Source organism: Thamnophis elegans, chromosome 10 (genome assembly GCF_009769535.1).
Source record: "Thamnophis elegans isolate rThaEle1 chromosome 10, rThaEle1.pri, whole genome shotgun sequence".
Lineage (NCBI taxonomy): Eukaryota > Metazoa > Chordata > Lepidosauria > Squamata > Colubridae > Thamnophis > Thamnophis elegans.
The window spans coordinates 14,440,519-14,458,680 of NC_045550.1; the positions used below are offsets into that span (position 1 = coordinate 14,440,519).

At 38.9% G+C, this 18,162-nt stretch overlaps 1 protein-coding gene across 7 annotated transcripts in view; it reads left to right on the forward strand.

Annotated features, from left to right (window-relative positions):
• ABLIM1 (actin binding LIM protein 1) overlaps positions 1 to 18,162 on the forward strand; it is a 215,442-nt gene that overhangs the window by 43,754 nt on the left and 153,526 nt on the right. For 2 of the 7 annotated variants that reach the window (XM_032224831.1, XM_032224832.1), the window contains exon 1: positions 10,540 to 10,675. The exons of 2 other annotated variants lie outside the window; for them this stretch is intronic. In XM_032224831.1, coding sequence (XP_032080722.1) covers positions 10,603 to 10,675 — 73 coding nt within the window. In that variant the 5' untranslated portion in view covers positions 10,540 to 10,602. Of the gene's footprint in view, positions 1 to 10,537; positions 10,676 to 18,162 lie in introns of those variants that run through there. 3 more of the 7 variants (XM_032224837.1, XM_032224830.1, XM_032224833.1) reach the window with 3 other exon arrangements.

Genomic DNA, 18,162 nt, shown 5'->3' on the forward strand with positions numbered 1-18,162 from the left:
AAGTGAATCTAGCCTCCCCATTGACTTTCTTGTCAGAAGATTGCAAAAGGGGATCACATGTTGCCAAGTGCCTGAATTTTGTCACATGACATGTGGATGCTGCAACAGATATAGGTGTGAAAAATGTCACTCTTTTCAGTGCCTTTCTAACTTTGAACCGTCATTAAATGAACTATTTTAAGTCAAGGACTACATATATTCTATATCTTGTTTCATGCTTTACTACTCCTTTCTTTAACTTTAGAACTTATATATGCTTCTGTATTTTCCTATAGTTTTCTTATAGCATTCTAACTGTTTCTTAAATAAGAAGTGAAAACTTTCAATACCTTCCTTGGGTCAGTGTGCCCTCTTAATCACGAAGTCTGTTCAGTGTTAATCAGAACAAGTATTACTTTTAAATTTAGCACAAGCATTACACATCATGATTGTGTGTAATGCAGAGAAAACTGTATCTTACTTTATTCTTTCCAATATATGATCTGTGGATATGTGCTGTTTCAGGGAGAATATTGTAAGTTATTGATGTATATTCAAGCATACTTTTGAGATGTAATTAGGCATTGTCTCTTCCAGGCCTAATTGGAGGGGTCATCCAAGCTTGTTATTAATATGATTTTGTTTGCACCTATTTGTAGCAAGGGTCAAAAAGTATCCATCATGATGGTTGGACCATAGAGCTAAATAATATCTGAGAATATATACACTCATGAATGAAGGCAAATATATGTGTCCAGGATAATATTGCCAGATCAGCATGAAAGCTAGCAGACTAAATAAATTAGTGTACAAAAAAGCATAATTGGGGAAAATATTTGCACACAGTGTGAACACTAAATAAAGTTGTAAGATATAGATTAAAATATAAATTGATTTGGAAACCAAGTGGAACAAGCAGCTTATGGCAAAAGTTATTTCCTCTTCCATGTCCATAGTTAGTAAATCCTATTTTACAGTTGTTCATATTTAGCACTTAATTTTCAATCCAACAAATTATATACTGGTATTTTTTGCAAGAATTAAGTTATTTTTTTCTTTACTATTTTGGATAAATTGTTTTACCAGAAACTCTTCCTCATGGTGCAAAACCCTTGTTTCTTCTGCCTTTTAACTTTTAATTGGAATGTAGAATTGATACACCAGTTTGACCTGTTTTCTTTTTCGGAGTCGTTCGGAGCATTTTTTTAAAAAACATATCCTCAAGAGTGTAACTAGATAATTAAAAGATTCTAGATAGATACAAATTTAAAAGTAATTAGAACCTACTTAAATTTCCCAGAAGACAATGTTGTAAAATTAATTTTACCAAAATAATTATTTAACTTGTACCTCATGTCTAGATCCAAATTCTATAGTTGCTCCCTAGTTACAATTGATTATATGTAAAGAAAGTTGGTGGTAGCTTTTTTCACGTCCCTTATCTTTTTTCTCTCTGTTTACTGTGTATTCCCAATAAAAATTGCATTACTACTCTGTCCTACATACTATAACTAAATAATAAACAGTAGTGTGTTGTTATTAAAGGAACAGTATGTTGGCCTTAAAATTTTAGGTATAATATATCATGTTGAAGAAATCATTTCTTTCTTTGTCTTTCTTTTTTTTAATGAAATGTATGGGATTAGATTTTGATAAGAGTCCAATACTGTCAATCCTTTGATTTATAACAGATCAGAAAAGGCACTCCACAAGAAATACTTGAACTCAAGTACTCAACTTTATTGATACAGTTCTAGTAAAAGAATGTAGTGTTTCCCTTTAATTCATTCTTATACTCAAAAGAGTCATTTTAAGTTTCTTTTCAATGACTTCTTTTTTCCCAGACTTCGTTCATGTTTTTTAAACTGGCATATTCTTCTTCCGATGTCATGTCTGAGGATCTGTGCAAGTACCATGTAACCAAAAGTACCAGGATCACTGCATTGAAGCCTTAAAGAGAAGTAAGGAACTGTAATCCTTAAACGCCAGTGTTCAAGCCAAGACATCTAGATAATGGGGCCAAAATGTTAAGGTTCACACCACATTTGGAGTTTTGAGAACATATTTTGCACATTTTAACAAAATGGTTTTTTAAAAAAACTTTTTTTCTGAGAACTGGAAAACTCAATCACAATGTTGGCAGGTATAAGATTTGAAGCTTGCAAGGAAGAAACTTAACATTCACTGGAACTAGTGTGTAGATGTGAGTAGGAAAAAATGCCCAAAGTCTTTCTATTGTACTACAAAAGTAGGGGGAAATGGTCTTAAGTTAACTTCAGGATTTTACACACACACACACACACACACACACACACACACACACCACACCACACCTAAACACACACATACATATGTACAAAGACATATTTTGGGACTCTTTAAGTAAAATAGAAGTATTACAATAAATGTTATGTTTCATTTATATTTGTATGTGAGAGTGTATGTTCAGCATCACTTTCTGACTAAGTTCTGGGGACTGAATAAAAAAGATGTTTGCAGCTATGTGTGGTATGTGACCCATGAATTGCCCATCCTTGGCTAGTAGATTTGATTTAAATGCTTCAAATTTCCTGGTGATGATTTCTCAGCAGTAGTATACTGCAACTGGGACCAGAGATACAAGTGAGTTTGACAAACTTAAGCTCTTGTCTAATTTGTCATGAAGTCTCACAGGCTTGATTTGGGCACTTAATATTTGGAATTGTAAGGTGCCTACTTAGTTGAGTTGCGTGGTTATAAAATTTGAATGAATTAATGAATAAATAAATAAATAAGTGCTGCATTTTAAATCTCTGAATTTTTTTAATGCCTTAGTTTGCTTTCATGACCTCTGTATTCCCATTGCATCCAGCTGTATTAAATGTTTTGATGAAGAGAATATTGGAACAACTGTGACTAAATTGCAGGCCTAAGTAAGAGAACTTTAGTCTACAGTTAATAGTTAATAATAGTTAATAATAAGAATATTTGTAGATGTAACCAATGTTACATTATGGAAGCTCAAATCACAGCAATGCTAATTGAAAAGTGGTAGAAATGAGATAAGAGTATTTTGATAGAGAGTAGACATTAGTTTTTACAAAATTGTTAGCTAAGGCTGTTTATAGAAGCATTTTTAAAATAAGAATGTGTTTATTATAATTATGTAGATTCTTTAATATTCCAAATGTTTTAGCAGTTATCAAATGTTCCTTTATTTCCATAATATATTTTAAAGAAAAAATTAGACATTTTAAGAAGAAATTAGAAATTAGACAGCATTGGTCCAGAATGACATAAGGTCTCCTGCTCAAGGTAATAGAAGATTTTCAAGGTCCTTTCCAATGCTGTTATTTGGTGTTTTCTTCACTTAATCAGGATGCATTCTTAATTTAAAATATGGCATCTCTGCAATAGAATTTTCTAAAAGAGTTGCTTTGCATAAAGTAAATTTTGTGGTCATCTTTCATTTAAGCTATAAATTCATATTCAGTTTCATCTCATTTCTTATCCTATAACTTCTTTTTTGATCAATGATATTCTTAATTAGCAGCCCATATTTGGATTCCTGTAGTTGATGTTAGATGCATTTGACTGATATTTCCATAATACTCTTCAGATAATATTAATTGGAATATCTGGCACGGTGCCATCTTTTCTCTTCATCTTCCACATATCCAGTGGTCAGTATCCTTTTTTGGTTTGTTTGTTTGTTTGGGGTTGAGGTTTCAGGAGCCTCCTCTAACTCTCTGCGTTATACTATAATGATTTTTAAATTACTTTTGATTTGAAATTATTTGCCTATTGTACCTTTTGTTCTACATGTTATTACTTCTACGTATTATCACCCCAGTTCTGGCCTCACATTCTTCATTTACAATAAGTTGCTCTGTCCTCTAGCTCCCCAGTTCCATGGTTACTTTTGAATAAGAGATTGCAAATGCCTTGATACTGCCTACCATTTCTACTAAAAGTTTATAAATTACTTTTTAGTTTGTAAATGTATATTGTTCCATTTTAATTGCTGATCAAATTTAAATCTTTTCTTCATTTTCCATGAAGAATTTCTCATGATTTATTTGAAACAAAACGCATCTAAAATTTAAGATTTAAGATTAAGATTTAAGATTTAGTTTATTTGTATGCCGCCCTTCTCCGGGAGGGACTCAGGGCGGCGAACAACTCAAAAGGGGAACCGGGATACAAACACAATACACGTAATTAAAATACACAAGAGTCATACAGTCATACAAGTTGAGAGGGGAGGGGAACTCATCAATCCCAGGCCTGCCGGCACAGCCAGGTTTTGATGGCTTTCCGGAAGGCCTGGAGAGAGGTGAGGGTCCGAATCTCCACGGGGAGTTCATTCCAAAGGGCCGGAGCTGCTACAGAGAAGGCCCTCCCCCGGGTGGTAGCCAGATGGCATTGGCTGGTAGACGGAACCCGGAGGAGGCCGACCCTGTGTGATCTAACGGGTCTATGGGAGGTAATTGGCAGCAGGCGGTCTCTCAAATGTGTTCAGTCTACCTGCATAGTCTTTGTTTGTATCTATTTTGTTTATTTCGTTTTCTATGTACTTTTCATTTATTCTGTAACTCCTATATGTGCAGTTCCATTGCAATGTAAGTAATCTCCCTTAGTTTATGCATTAATATTGACCTTCAAATTTATGCCCTTGTGCCTTCATATACCATCTTTCCCATTTATGACTGACACCATTAAGATTCTATTGGGTCTTCTTCCCACTGCCTCTGACTTAGCTACATGGCAAATCTGGATTCATGATTCTTATTATTTATATATTTGGAATGCTGAATAACTTTGAATAACATATATGTTAAGTTTGTTCTCTTTATGAGTCATCTGCTTTATATTCATTTGAAGAAATAAGTGTTTAAACATAGCCTTTTGTGTGCATGTGTGTGTGCGCGTGCATGCTTTATAGTCAATGTTGATTCCTGATGATTGCCTGGACAAATTGCTGCCATTGAAAAGCAAGGCTTTTCAGAAGTGGTTTACCATTGTCTCCTTTCTACAGCTAAGAGAGAGTGACTGGTCCAGGGTCTTCAGCTGGATTCAGGAGGCGCTAGAAGTCATTGTCTCCCACCTTCTAACCTGGTAGCTTAGCTACGGCACCAGACTAGCTGTATCTGTGTTTATCAGTGTGTATGTCTGTGTATAAATATATATCAACACCAGAAGAGACTCTAAATCAGATATTTTTGCCATGTTTGTAAACCAAATAAAGATCATGAATGTACGTACTTTAGGCCTTCTGAATTGTTAAAAATATCCTTCAATGTTAAAATATTTTGTTCCATTCTGTAATAGTACATCAATTTTAAACATTCTTCACCTTTAATTGTGATCTTTAGTTTTTTCTGCTTTTATAGTGTCTATCCTATCATATTTTTAAAGAGTTCAAAACAAAGCATTTTCCCACAGGAAATATAATTAATTTCAAACTCTTATTTCAAATCTCTTTGGATCCTTAGTTGTTCAATTGTGAGATGGGCAGAATATAAATTTAATAATAAATAAAAATAATCTGCAACTTTCCAAAATCAACATTATTATATCCCTTTTGCTGTTTATACCAAAAAAAAATTTTTAAGTTCATAAACTTGTATGTAAAAGTTCCTTTGCTATGAATAGAAGAAAACTCAACAAGTGTTGTAGAACTTATTGACACATAGGTTCCCAATTGCTGGAAAGCAATTAACAAGCAAATTTTGAAAATTATTAGTAAAGGAAATATACAAGCCCAATGTCCATAAGGCACCAGCCATGGTTTGGATGAAAGTGATCTTTCCTCATCTCCTAGAGCACTAAACCTGCTAGAAACTACTTGGAATCTCCTTGCAAGGAGCAACTGTGTAGAGCATTTTTGAGTGATCTCAAGTCCTCTCCTTGTCTGGAGAAAAATAAAATTAAATTAAAAGAGCCAGTCAATTCACTGCAGATGTTGTTTCTGCTTCATTTTGCCACATTGACATTTCTGCTTTTAGTGGTGTTATCTTCAGTTCGTTTTTCCTTCCTAGAAATCCCTAAATTCTGTTTGCTTTCTTATCTACCAGATTTGTTATTGCACAATAATTGAAAACTAAAACATAACTGACTCATTGAAGAATATTTTTTAAAATGTGAGATTGTTTTAGCTGGCAAATGAAATAAATGCTTGGGGATACTCTGTAAAGGATATTGTCTACATAAATTTCCTCTGCAGTAAAAGAGTAAATATACACAAATATAGTCCTCATTTATTTCCTATATGAATCATGTTTTTAATACAGATTATTAAGTGAGAACAAGTTGGTGTAGTGATTAAAGGCTTTGGGTAAGAAATCATAAGATTTTGAGTTTTAATCCTGCTTTGGGCTGGAAGCCAGCTGGATGACTTTGGGCAGTTGCTATGACACAGCCCTAGGAAGAAGACATGACAGCCCCCTTCCAAAAATGTTTCCAAAAAAATGACATGGCTTGACTTGACAATACTAACTTGAAATTGCACATTTGTTGTGTACACACTCAAAACATTGGTATAAACAATAGCAATTCTAACAAGAATATAAAATATGGTTTCTCAAAAATTTATGTTTCTTCCAGATAAAATAAATACAAACTAGATGTAATTTTTACTGGTCAAAGAAGTAGGGTAGGTTTCTCTCCTCTATTTATCAGTTGTAAATTGAGACAGACTAGAAGACACAATTATTCTTGGCATTCGTTGCTCATGTCGCTTGAAATGATCACCATTTTATTGACATAGTCCAGCTTGAGTCATATGCTGAATGTTCTGTTTAAATTTAATTTGAAGCTTTATATTATACTTGTGCCACTTTCATGGGATTAAATTCAAATATTGAATCCAACTTCATTATGAAAATGAATAAACGTGGTATAGTAGCATTTGATCAAATGTAATGTATTTTGTGATAACAGAATGGGCTATCTGGAATACAGGTAGTTCTCAACTTAGAATAGTTTATTTAGTGACTATTCAAAGTTACAACAGCATTGAAAAAAATGACTTATGACTGTTTTTCACACTTATGATTGTTGCAGTATCCCCATGGTCACACGATTCAGACTCCTATTTATGACGGTTGCAGTGTCCTGGGATCATGTGATCAGTTTTTACAACCTTCTGACAAGCAAAGTCAATGGGAAAGCCAGATTTATTTCACATACATGTTAGTAACTTAACAGATGTAGTGATTCACTTAACAACTGTGACAAGAAAGGTCATAAAATGGAGCAAAATTCACTTAACAACTGTCTTGCTTAGCAGCAGAAATTTTGGCCTCAGTTGTGGTTGTAAGTCAAGTGCTACCTGTGTTAGAAGTATTCATAAGCACTTGTTTATAGTAATGCCTTGCCTATTGGCTGTTCTTCCCAGTTATCGCATAGAAGATCCTGTGCTTGAGAAGCTCCACTGATAATCACCAGCAGGTGCTTATTTATTTCCCATTTAAACATAGCAGTTAGATTCCGAGATATGGACTGTTTTCTTGAGTTCTTGCTCATTGGAGAGAAGAATAGGCATATCAGGCTAACAGGTTTTAATTGTGATATTGACACAATTAAAACGTACAAACTGTTTGATCTGGTGTGTGCCTTGTATAAATACTGGGAGCTGCTAGACTTTCTATCTATACCCTGTAGAAGAGTCATTCGCCTGTTTCAGTTTTCATATTCTCTTATCATGTTGTTAAAGATCTTTAGTTAGAGGACAATCTGAAATTCAAGGTAGTCGTGGCCTGACCTTGATATCTATTAATATTTATCAGCATGGGATATTAATTAGGAGGCTAGCAAACATTCCAAAAAATTCAAGGTACACAAGAAAAGAGAAGAAAAAGAAAAATATGAGAGATGTCAAGTGTGCTTCTTCTCAATATGGATGTTATGGTTTGCTTCAACAGTAAGTAAAATAGTAAAGAATATCTGCTTATTTGAAGACCCAGATTGTTGGGGGCAGTAGTCTGACTGTCCACCATAGAGAGGGCTGTAAAGCGGTATATAAGTGCTATTGCTATTTGTTTTTTTTAACTAGAGGCTAATGTTTTAGGTCTAGGAGGGGACTATGAGTTTGGTAAGTAATTATAGTCTTCCTGCAAATAGGATCAATTAATTATTTTCATTCATTTAATTTCCTTTTAATCTTTGCTGTCCGTGAATAATGCAGACATATTTCAGGTACTTGCTCTTTTGTTTAGTTTTCTCTAATCCACTCCATCAGTGCAAACATTGGTGTGAAAGAAATAAGGATGATTAAGCTAATGAACACTAAGTACATTTGACTTTAAAAGACAGTGAGAATTGATAGGAGAAGGGAACATTAAGGGCCATTTCAGGAGGATGGTCTAGAAGAGTTAGTTTGACTAGTACTAAATCTCTATAAAATATTTTTGGTGACCAGTTTTTGTTTATAAGACATAAATGAAAGTAGTTTTAAGCCTATAGCAAATTCTTTTATATTGCAGCTATGAAATAATAATGATAAATATAAGTTATCTATGTAATTTATATTAAGCAAAAATTCTCCCAGATCCAAAGCATTGATTCCAATCAACTTTTGGAACTTCTTATTTAAGAAATAAAATCCTACAATAAACAGTTTATTCTAAATCATATGTTGGCATTGGCACTTGGGAAATGAAAATAAAAATAAATAAAAATAAAAATGTGGAAAACTGTCTTGTAGTAAGTGAAACTGGGGCTAGTCTAGCGTAATATTATCAATTCACTGGCAATTGCAGAGATGTTTTTCTAATTCTGCTTGGAGATGTTAGGAATTGAATCTGAGGTCTTCTCCTTGCAAAGCATGTTTTGCCTGTCGCTTGGCTACACTTTGCACTTTCTTTGCACTTTCTTTTTGTACTGTGCCACATTGAGTGCTTTTGTCCATGGGGATTAATTGATTGATTATGTGCCATCAGATTAGCGTCAACTTTTAGGGACCAAATAGATGCATTTTCTTAATGGTGATCTGTCATAACCTGTTTATCCAGGACCTCCAGTAATACACTAATCACCACTGTAATTGAGTCCATCCACCTTGCTGCTGTTCATTTTTTTCTTTTTCCTTTTGTAGCATAACAATAACTGATGGTATGAAAGGTAGAAATATAGAGGCAAGCATTTCTTTTTTTATTCAAGCTCAAATATTCGAATGTTGTTGTTTGGCTGATTCAGTGATTTTCCTGAGAATACCAGGGATACTCAAGAAAGGAAACCAATAGATCATCAAAAAAAGGTCAAGCTAGAGTTCTCACTTGAAACGAAAATGACTAGATTGTCCTACTTAAGCACATTATGCAAATATCCAGGTTTCTCAAAAAAAAAACGCCACCCTTAATCCTGGGAAATTATATAATAAATAATAATAATAAATATTAGCATTTGGCCTTGGCAGTACATGAGAAATTACAGAGGAATTGGCATTTCTACCTTTCTTATCAACTATTGTTATGCCAGAGATGAACTTTTTGACAAGATATTATATAATTTCTCCACTTTACCTTTATAAAACATCAACAAAGTAGATGGAATTATCTATCTATGTATTTCTATGTAGTCGAAGATGGAATTAGACTGCCTAATAAATCTCTCCTGTAACAAGTTCATTAAAGAACTTTCCCTCCCTTGTTCATTGTTCTACAAATTCATCGTTATTTGCTAACCATTACTAATAATTGAATTATGATTGGAATTAGTTACCTAGAAATGTCTATGAATTTGCACTTTGCTTAAATCCAGTTAAAACAGGTGAATTGAAAACACACCATTATTTTCTGAAGTTAATATGAGCATGTGAAGTGCAGTGACTAGAATGATAATGGGGTGTGACTTGGATGTGAAATTGGTAGTAGACATTGAAACACATTATGTACATAAAGCTGGGTTGCAAAACATCCATAATGACTTTTCTGTATAACAATAATAGCTGAAAAAGATAATTATATTTTTTGTTTTTGTTTGATAATCTGATAAATTTCATAACTAATATCAAACAGTCAGGCTTTGTGTCCAAACCAGTACTAAAATTAGAAACTTCACAAACAATGAATCTAGGAGATAGCTCTTCATATGCTAATTTTTATTGCAAGAAGCACTGTTAATAAAGAAATTCAACAGAGGGTTTAAGATGCAAGCCTTGCAATCTTAAATGTCTTTCTCTTGTGTGCATTTTGCAGTGGACTAAGAGAGTCCCACTTTTGGTTGGCAAACAAGGTTGACCCTTGTGAATTGTTATTGTGATGGACCAATCAGGTCTTGGGTACCTTTCTTCCAAACTTGCCTGATCTATCCTTCACAAATCCCCTTACCATTGCTTAAAGTCCAGGATCAACTGGCCTTCCTAGTGCTTATGTTGCAACCTGCAAAAATCTCCCTCCTTCTATAGGTGCTCTGAGTCAGAATGCAGGGATGACTAAGGTAAGATTTGTAAAGAGTAAAATGCTTTCTATTCTTTTAGCATCGAAGTATATGGGAGCAGCAGCAACACCCTGCTTGACATGGCCACTCCTCCCTTATTCTGAACACTTGCCAAGTGGTTGAGAGAGAAGAGCCAGAAGGAGAACAGCCACTTCAAGGGAATAGTTGTTCTTTTCTGCACTTGGAGAAAATTGTAGCTTTTTTATGTTGGGGAAATATTGCAGCTGGAGAAAACAAATGGCGTTACAAATACACCACAGTTCTGCAAGCAGCCAAGGTCTGTCCTGAGCAGCTCTGCTATGTAAACGGCTTTCGATCTGGCATATTATTTGTATTGTATCCAGGATGTTGTTTTTCAAGGAGGAAGCTGATTAGGAAAGTTTTGCTAGACTGACGAGAGCATACGAGTTGTTCTGTCACTAAACTATTAGTATCTGGTGCATAGAAAGAAAATGCTGTTGTTTAAAAATGGAGATCTGGTTTCCATATGGCATAGCCTTATCAGGATAAGATAGGGAGATAGAAAGACAGATAAAAGGTAGATTGAACTTGAAAATTATGCTGTTGGATAACTAAGAAAGACAAGCAATTTGCTTGATAAATTTTCTTTTGCACCAATTTGTTGCTGAAGGAATTGTGTACTTTTTCAGGACATATTGAAGCTATGTGCTTATTTAAATATGGATCACCTACATAAAAAGATTGACATGTCTTGTTTGCTTTAATGCACTAATCAATCTGTTTAGCAAAACCAGGAGGAATGTTCTGCACTTACTGTAGTTTAAAGATAGTACAAATTGCATATATTTTTGCAGGCTGTGTATTGGCTCTGTATATAGTTTCACTTTGCTTATGAATTTATAAATTAACCAGTGCTCAGTTTAAAACATCAGTTTCCAGGAATGCTTTTTTAAAATGTGTGGGTTTAGGGAGACAAGGATAATAAAAATAGAAATGCAATGTTCTGTATAAATCAGGGTAAATGTTTATCCCCAGAGATATGAATTCTTGCCTTGGTAGTGTTGATATGGGATTTTTATTGTATAGATCATGGAGATTTGTATGATGATACTTGGACAGATTGTTTCTGAGGAACAGGTGTGTCCAACCTGTTCTTTTTCTCTCTTTAATGTCCTGTTGAGAAATGCATTTGTTTAGGCATGATGTTGATGATGACAATCACTTGACATGTATATGCTTGTTAGAGAAATGCCTACCGCAGCCTTTGTAAGTGGCAAGTTTGGAAAGAATCTTTACTGGTAAATTGTGTAACTGTGATATCTTTGACAAGATCTAAACCACATACAGGATCATATTAATTGAATTAAAAGGTTTTTTATTGAAACAGAACTAGCCAAACCAGTGTGTTGGACCTCATTATCCATAGACTGCCATTAATGCAATATTATTAAAAGAATTATTGGCAGCTTTTATATAAACTCACCTTGTGTTGCCATATCTAATGGGGGTTGGTCCATACCATTGACACAATAATTGCTTTTAATTGAGGGTTCTGTTGTATTTTTTTTTGTTGCATTGTCCTTAAAAACATTAATCTTATTTATTATCTACAATGCATATCAGTAATGTGTTGCAGTATAGATAAGTGCTAACACATGCACTACAAGCAGTCCTTGATTTGTTGTCTTTTGCTTACCTTCCCCCCTCCCACCTTTAGTGATGCATGTTTTTATGGATATATGAGTGGATACATGTGTGCTAGAATGTTATGAAATTAAAAATAGGTTGTATAACTTTAACTACAGGGTCCAAAATTTGGTTGCTTTTGACTGAAATGGCCTAAAAATATTATATTAATGTACAGGTGAAATATACTTCAGGCTTTATTTTCTCTCCTATGTGTAAAAGATGGTTACATCTATATTTCTTAAATTAGAGGGTTATCTTAGGAAAGAATGGTTTTTCTATAAGCTTGGTAAGATTTTTCTCAATGCGATCAAAGACAGGTTATTACTGTATTATACTTTTTTAGGTTAATGCTTGCTGATAGTTTAAAAAACTAACTATGAGAATTTCATTATATTACATCTTCATAAATGTGAAATTGGTGTCACACACTTAGTTAATGGTAGTGATTGCCATTTTCTCCTAGGCGCTGCTTGGAGGGTCCAAGCATGGGTTAACTTCAGCTTGCTGCCCAAGGACTGAGTTCAAATCTTTGTGTAGCCACACCTCCTGTACCCCACAGAGGCTCAGGTTTAAAAACTCAGTCACTCTAAAAGGATGCAGTTGGGGAGTTCCAGTCCTTGAACAGCAAATTGGGCTCTCCAAGCAGTTAGTGTAGCTTTTTTTCTTATTTTGCACATAGTGTTAGAATTTTTTATTTTTTCCTCTGGATGAAAGTTCACTCCTAATTGAAGCGCGGAACAGGTGTTTGGAGCGCGGCTGCCTTCTGCGACCACCGCGGTTGAGGCACCACCAGGAGGCTAGTCAGCGGCTGCTGGTGAGCTCTTGGGACAGGTAGGTAGGTTAGGGAACCCCAAGATCGGTGTCGGTGGTCTAAATTTAGAACTGAGGCTCTACTGAGCTCCCCGAATTGCCGGCAGTCCCCTGGTGCGCTCTGTAACTTGCGGTGGCCATTTTGGACAGAAAAAAGCTGCACACTTTATTCTCAAGCCGTTTGCTTTACCGCAACTGTTTCCACAGCAGATTGCTACTGGGAGGACTTCTTAATTTGGGATCTCGCTCTGGGGCTCCAGGCAGGTCCCCCCTCCCCAGGAAGACTATTGAGAGTGGCTGCAAGGAGTTTGGCTTTCTCGGGCCATTCCTTGCTTTATCACAGTGCAGATCTGCAGCGCCTTGGGACTTCCATTTTTGGCGCCAAAAATATTGATGACTGTTACTGATCCCTGCAAGGTCCCATTTTCCTCTGAACTTGGACTGAATTAAAGGGGCATACTTCCAGAACTATTGCATTATTGGGGTGATTACAACTAAAGCTCTGATTGAGATAGAAGTGTGCCGTGGCCAGCAGGAACATGTCCGAAGCCAGGGATCAAGCTGAACCTCTAGCTAACAAATGCAGCAGGCCCAACCCTGCTGCTAAGGGGGACAGTGCAGGCTGCCCTGCAAAAGGGAAACAGCCCCAAGCCAAGAAAGTCTCAACAGCTGCAGAAAGGTTGGCTGAAAAGAGACAGAAGACCCTGGAGAGACAGTTTCAAAAGGCAGTTAGTGCCCAGGCACAATCTGCAAGCCAGGGAACCACCTCCACCACCAGTTTCTACAGACATTCCCTTGGTGGAGACTCCATGGGAAGGCTCTCCATCTCTGGCAGACAAAGGGAATTTTGGATTTTCTCCCAACCCTTCCAGGGCTAACCCCAGATCTCCTGTTTCCTCTCTGGAAAAGGTAGACATGGAAGAGGCTTGTTCCGTAATGGGGGAGGAGGCTCCTTCCACTGGTCCTAATTCTGGGGAGACTCCTGAGTTATCCCAAGCAATGCAGGAGGTTGTTCAATGGGCAATATCACAGGGGATTGCTAATGGCATCCAACAACTTGGTTTATCCTGGCCCCTCCTGACCAAAGCCAAAGCCAGAGGGCAGAACTCTGGGATTCTCCCTCAATCCTCCGGGGTCTCCACTCCTGCTTCCTCAGCTGTCAGTGAGGTGTCTGATGATGAGGAGGGTGGACAGGATGCCCCTGATCTGTTGGAGGACGAGAACCCGGCCCCCGATGCCCCTGCATTCTCTGGCTTATTTAAGCCTACAATGTTCAAGGCCATTCTGACCAAAGCTAGGGCTTCATCCATTCAAATGGGACTTCCCACCCAATCTGATAAGAATACCACTGATCAGGGTAACAAGGAGACTATGGGACCAGGGGATCCAGGCGCAGGCCTCTTTAAGGAAATCACTCCCCCTCAGGAGTTCCAGGTTCCAGCGCCACAGCTGTTCCTGGATGTCATCCAGCATCAATGGGTTCAGCCTGGGTCAATGGCCAATCCTAGTGGGGTGGATAAAAAGCTCTACTCTATAGAGACCACCATGGAGGAACAATTGAAGCTTCCACAAGTGGATGACCCCATAGTGGCGCTAACTTCCAACTCGGTCCTCCCAGCAGACCTACTGGAAGGTCTGAAAGTGGAAGACAAAAAGGTGGAGAAGGCCTGTCATAAGACTCCCATGGCCACTGCATGGGCCATGAAGGCCTCCTCCTCCACCACTTCCTATTTCAGCAGGGCAGCACTATTTTGGCTTCACAAGCTGTTAGCCAACCTCCCTGCTGGGGATACTAGGTCACGCCAAGACGTAAACAAGATTATTGCAGTGGTCGAGTACTCAGCCGACGCTTCACTTAACGGCACCAAATTTTCATCAAGAGCTATGGCTTCTAATGTGACCACTCTACGCCTGCTGTGGCTGCGCCACTGGCAGGCAGATATGAAGGTTAAATGAAATTGGCCTCGGCTCCCTTCAAGGGTGGCAAGTTATTTGGGGAGGCCTTGGATTCTGTCTTGATTGAGTCCAAGGACAAACAAAAGATCTTACCGGTGGTCACCAAGAAACCGGACCCCAAAGGCTGTTCATATTTTCGTAGGCAGCCCTTTCGGAACAATGACTCCCCTTCCACTTCGGGAAGTTTTACCAGGTCCTATTCCCAATCACAGGACCTCACCCAGGATAGGGCTTCCTTTAGGGACAAATGCAGACAACAAGGGAATCGCAGGTCCTTTTGAGGTTTTTTTTCCAACTGCTCCTTTCACAGACCCAAGTGACCGTCACTGGTCGCCTTTCATCGGGGGTTGGCTACAGCTTTCCGCCGACCAGTGGGAAGAGAAAACGACAGAAGCTTGGATACTGAACATCATCCGTCATGGCGTCACCTTAAACTTCCTTTCTCTTCCCCCTTGGTCCTTCATTCGTTGCCCCATCCCAAAGTCACCTCAAAAGCGACAAATGATGCAGGTGGAGATCCAGCACCTACTGGATATAGCAGCCATAGAGCAGGTGCCCCGGGGTCAGGAAGGCAAGGGATTCTACTTGATCCTCTTTCTGGTTTCCAAAGCCTCGGGAGGGGTGAGAGCCATACTGGACCTCAAGAAACTCAACATCCACATAGCGTACAAGTGCTTCAAGATGCAATTGCTCCAGACCATCTTGGGTTGCATCAGGCAGGGTGACTTCCTGACTTCAATCGATCTGAAAAAAGTGTACCTGCATGTCCCCATTCATCCAGTGCATCGCAAGTTCTTGAGGTTCCAGTTGGCAAACCAGCATTATCAATACAAGGCTTTTCCCTTCAGCCTATCATCGGCCCCCAGGACTTTCACCAAACTCCTGGCTGCTGTCGCTGCACACCTCAGGACTCGCCCAGTGAGGATCATTTGCTACCTAGACGACATCCTGTTAATGTCGGCGTCCAGACAGAGGGCGTGCCAGGATCTCAATGCCACCGTCCACGCACTAAAGCAACACGGGTTCTCCGTCAATCTGGAGAAGAGCCATTTGGAGCCTACCTCCAGGATTCAACACCTGGGCACTGTGATCAACTCCAGAATCTGCAGGGTTTTCCTCACGCAGGAACGAAGGGACAGCATCCCAGCCCTTGCACGCCAGATCAGGAAATCCAGGTCAGTGCCTCTAGTGATTCTATCTCAGCTGCTGGGGAAGAACTTGCATGAGAACTTCAGTGGTTCCTTCTCCCCATACAGCGACGCAAAGCCAGCTACTCTCCCGAGAGTGGTTCGGTTGCTCGGGTGGTGGCAATCTTTGGCACTAGGGAAAGGGTCCCTCTTCAAGGAACCAGAGCGTCTGGTCATAACAACAGACACCAGCTTATACGGCTGGGGCACCCACCTACAGACTCATGTGACACAGGGCAGGTGGTCACAGGTGGAGCTCGCCCACAACATAAACTGGCTGGAGCTCAGAGCTGCCAGACTTGCCCTGCGCCGCTTCTGTTGATTCATCGAGGGCTGTCATGTCCTCATTCTGACAGACAACATCACTACCAAGGCTTACATCAATCATCAGGGCAGCATTCGATCAATGGCCCTGATGTCGGAGGCAGAGGCCTTGGGGCATTGGGCGGAATGCCTCCTTGAGGGCAGACCACATCTCCGGGGAAGACAAAGTGACAGCATACTGGCTGAGCAGAACGACCATCAGCAACTCAGAGTGGCAGCTACATCCATCTCTGTTCCACCAGCTGACACAGAGATTCAGTCTGCCGGTTCTAGACCTGTTTGCCAGCCCCGAGAACGCTCAGCTCCCTTGGTTCATTTCAAGCTTCCGATGCCCTGTCACAGAGGGAACAGATGCTCTTTGGTGCTGTTGGCCCCCGGGACTGTTATACGCATTCCCGCCCCTCCCACTAATACCTCAAGTGATCAGGAAACCCTGCTGGAGTGGGCCGAGGTACTGCTCGTCGCTCTGCACTGGCCAAGTAGGTCCTGGTTCGCCGACCTTGTCAGTCTGTTGGTGACCAAGCATTGGCGCATTCCTCAGGAAGGAGCACCGCGATGATGGCCACCTGGGCCACTCAAGGACCTATTGAGGAGATCTGTTGGGCGGCCACTTGGTCCTCGCTGTCTCTGTTCATTCGAAATTACAGACTGGACGCCTTTGCCTCGGCTGAGGCTTCATTTGAGAGGAAGGTCTTACAGCAGGGCCTTGCGGCCCCTGTTAACCAGGACATTCCTTCTTCCCACCCTGGGACCTCATAGCTTAAGTATGTCCCATGCTTGGACACTCCAAACAGCGCCTAGGAGAATGACCATTGGCTTACCTGAATGGTTGTTCTCTAGGTGCTGCAGGAATATCCAACCCCGCACTGGGGTTTCTCATGAGGGTGCAGGACTTAGCACCTATATGACACGGACATTTCCATACAGCAACCTTTGGATCGGATACCTTCGTTTTTGAAACTGAGCCTCTGTGGGGAACAAGAGGCGTGGCTATGCAAAGATTTGAACTCAGTCCTTGGGCAGCAAGCTGACGTTAACCCATGCTTGGACACTCCAAGCAGCGCCTAGGAGAAAATGGCAGTCACTACCATTAACTAAGTGTGTGACACCAATTTCACATTTATGAAGATATAATATAATGAAATTCTCATAGTTAGTTTTTTAAATTATCAGCAAGCATTATGCTTGGATAGTCCTGTAGTGTGTAGAGAATGACCATTCAGGTAAGCCAATGGTCATTCCATAGAGATCAGCCGTTCTAGAAATGTGTTACTAAATAAGAAGTAGAGAAAGGAGTTCAGTATCTAAGGAATAGCGTATGTATATATTGTATGGTGAAAATTCCAAGTTGATCACAGTTAGAGGAAAATGTGAAATATCTCCCTTAATGTCCTAGACAACCAGTCCTGGTCAGAGCAGTAGTAAAATAGTCCTGATGCAAGTATCTTCTTAAGTTTAATATTCCTTCTAATCACTCTCCTCATACCTTCATTGGCATCTTTGTAAACAACATACAACTCTGCATCCAGACATCCTTTTAAAAAAAATTAAGAACACTCTAGGGGCTATGTCAAAAGAAAGCAACAAATTTTAACACTGACTTCATGGGACGATAGTGGCTGGATTTTGAATGCGTAGTTTCAGCCTACTTTGAGATTGGTTTTAATTGGGTTATGGTTTATCAGAAACCTTTTGTTCCCATTTCTATCTTAAAACCAATGTATAATGCCAAAAGATAATAAAAAAGACAAAATAGAGAAAGTTTTAAGATTGTAAATTGGACTGTAATACTCTTATTTCACCCCAACCCTTCAATAAAAGTCACAAATACACAGCT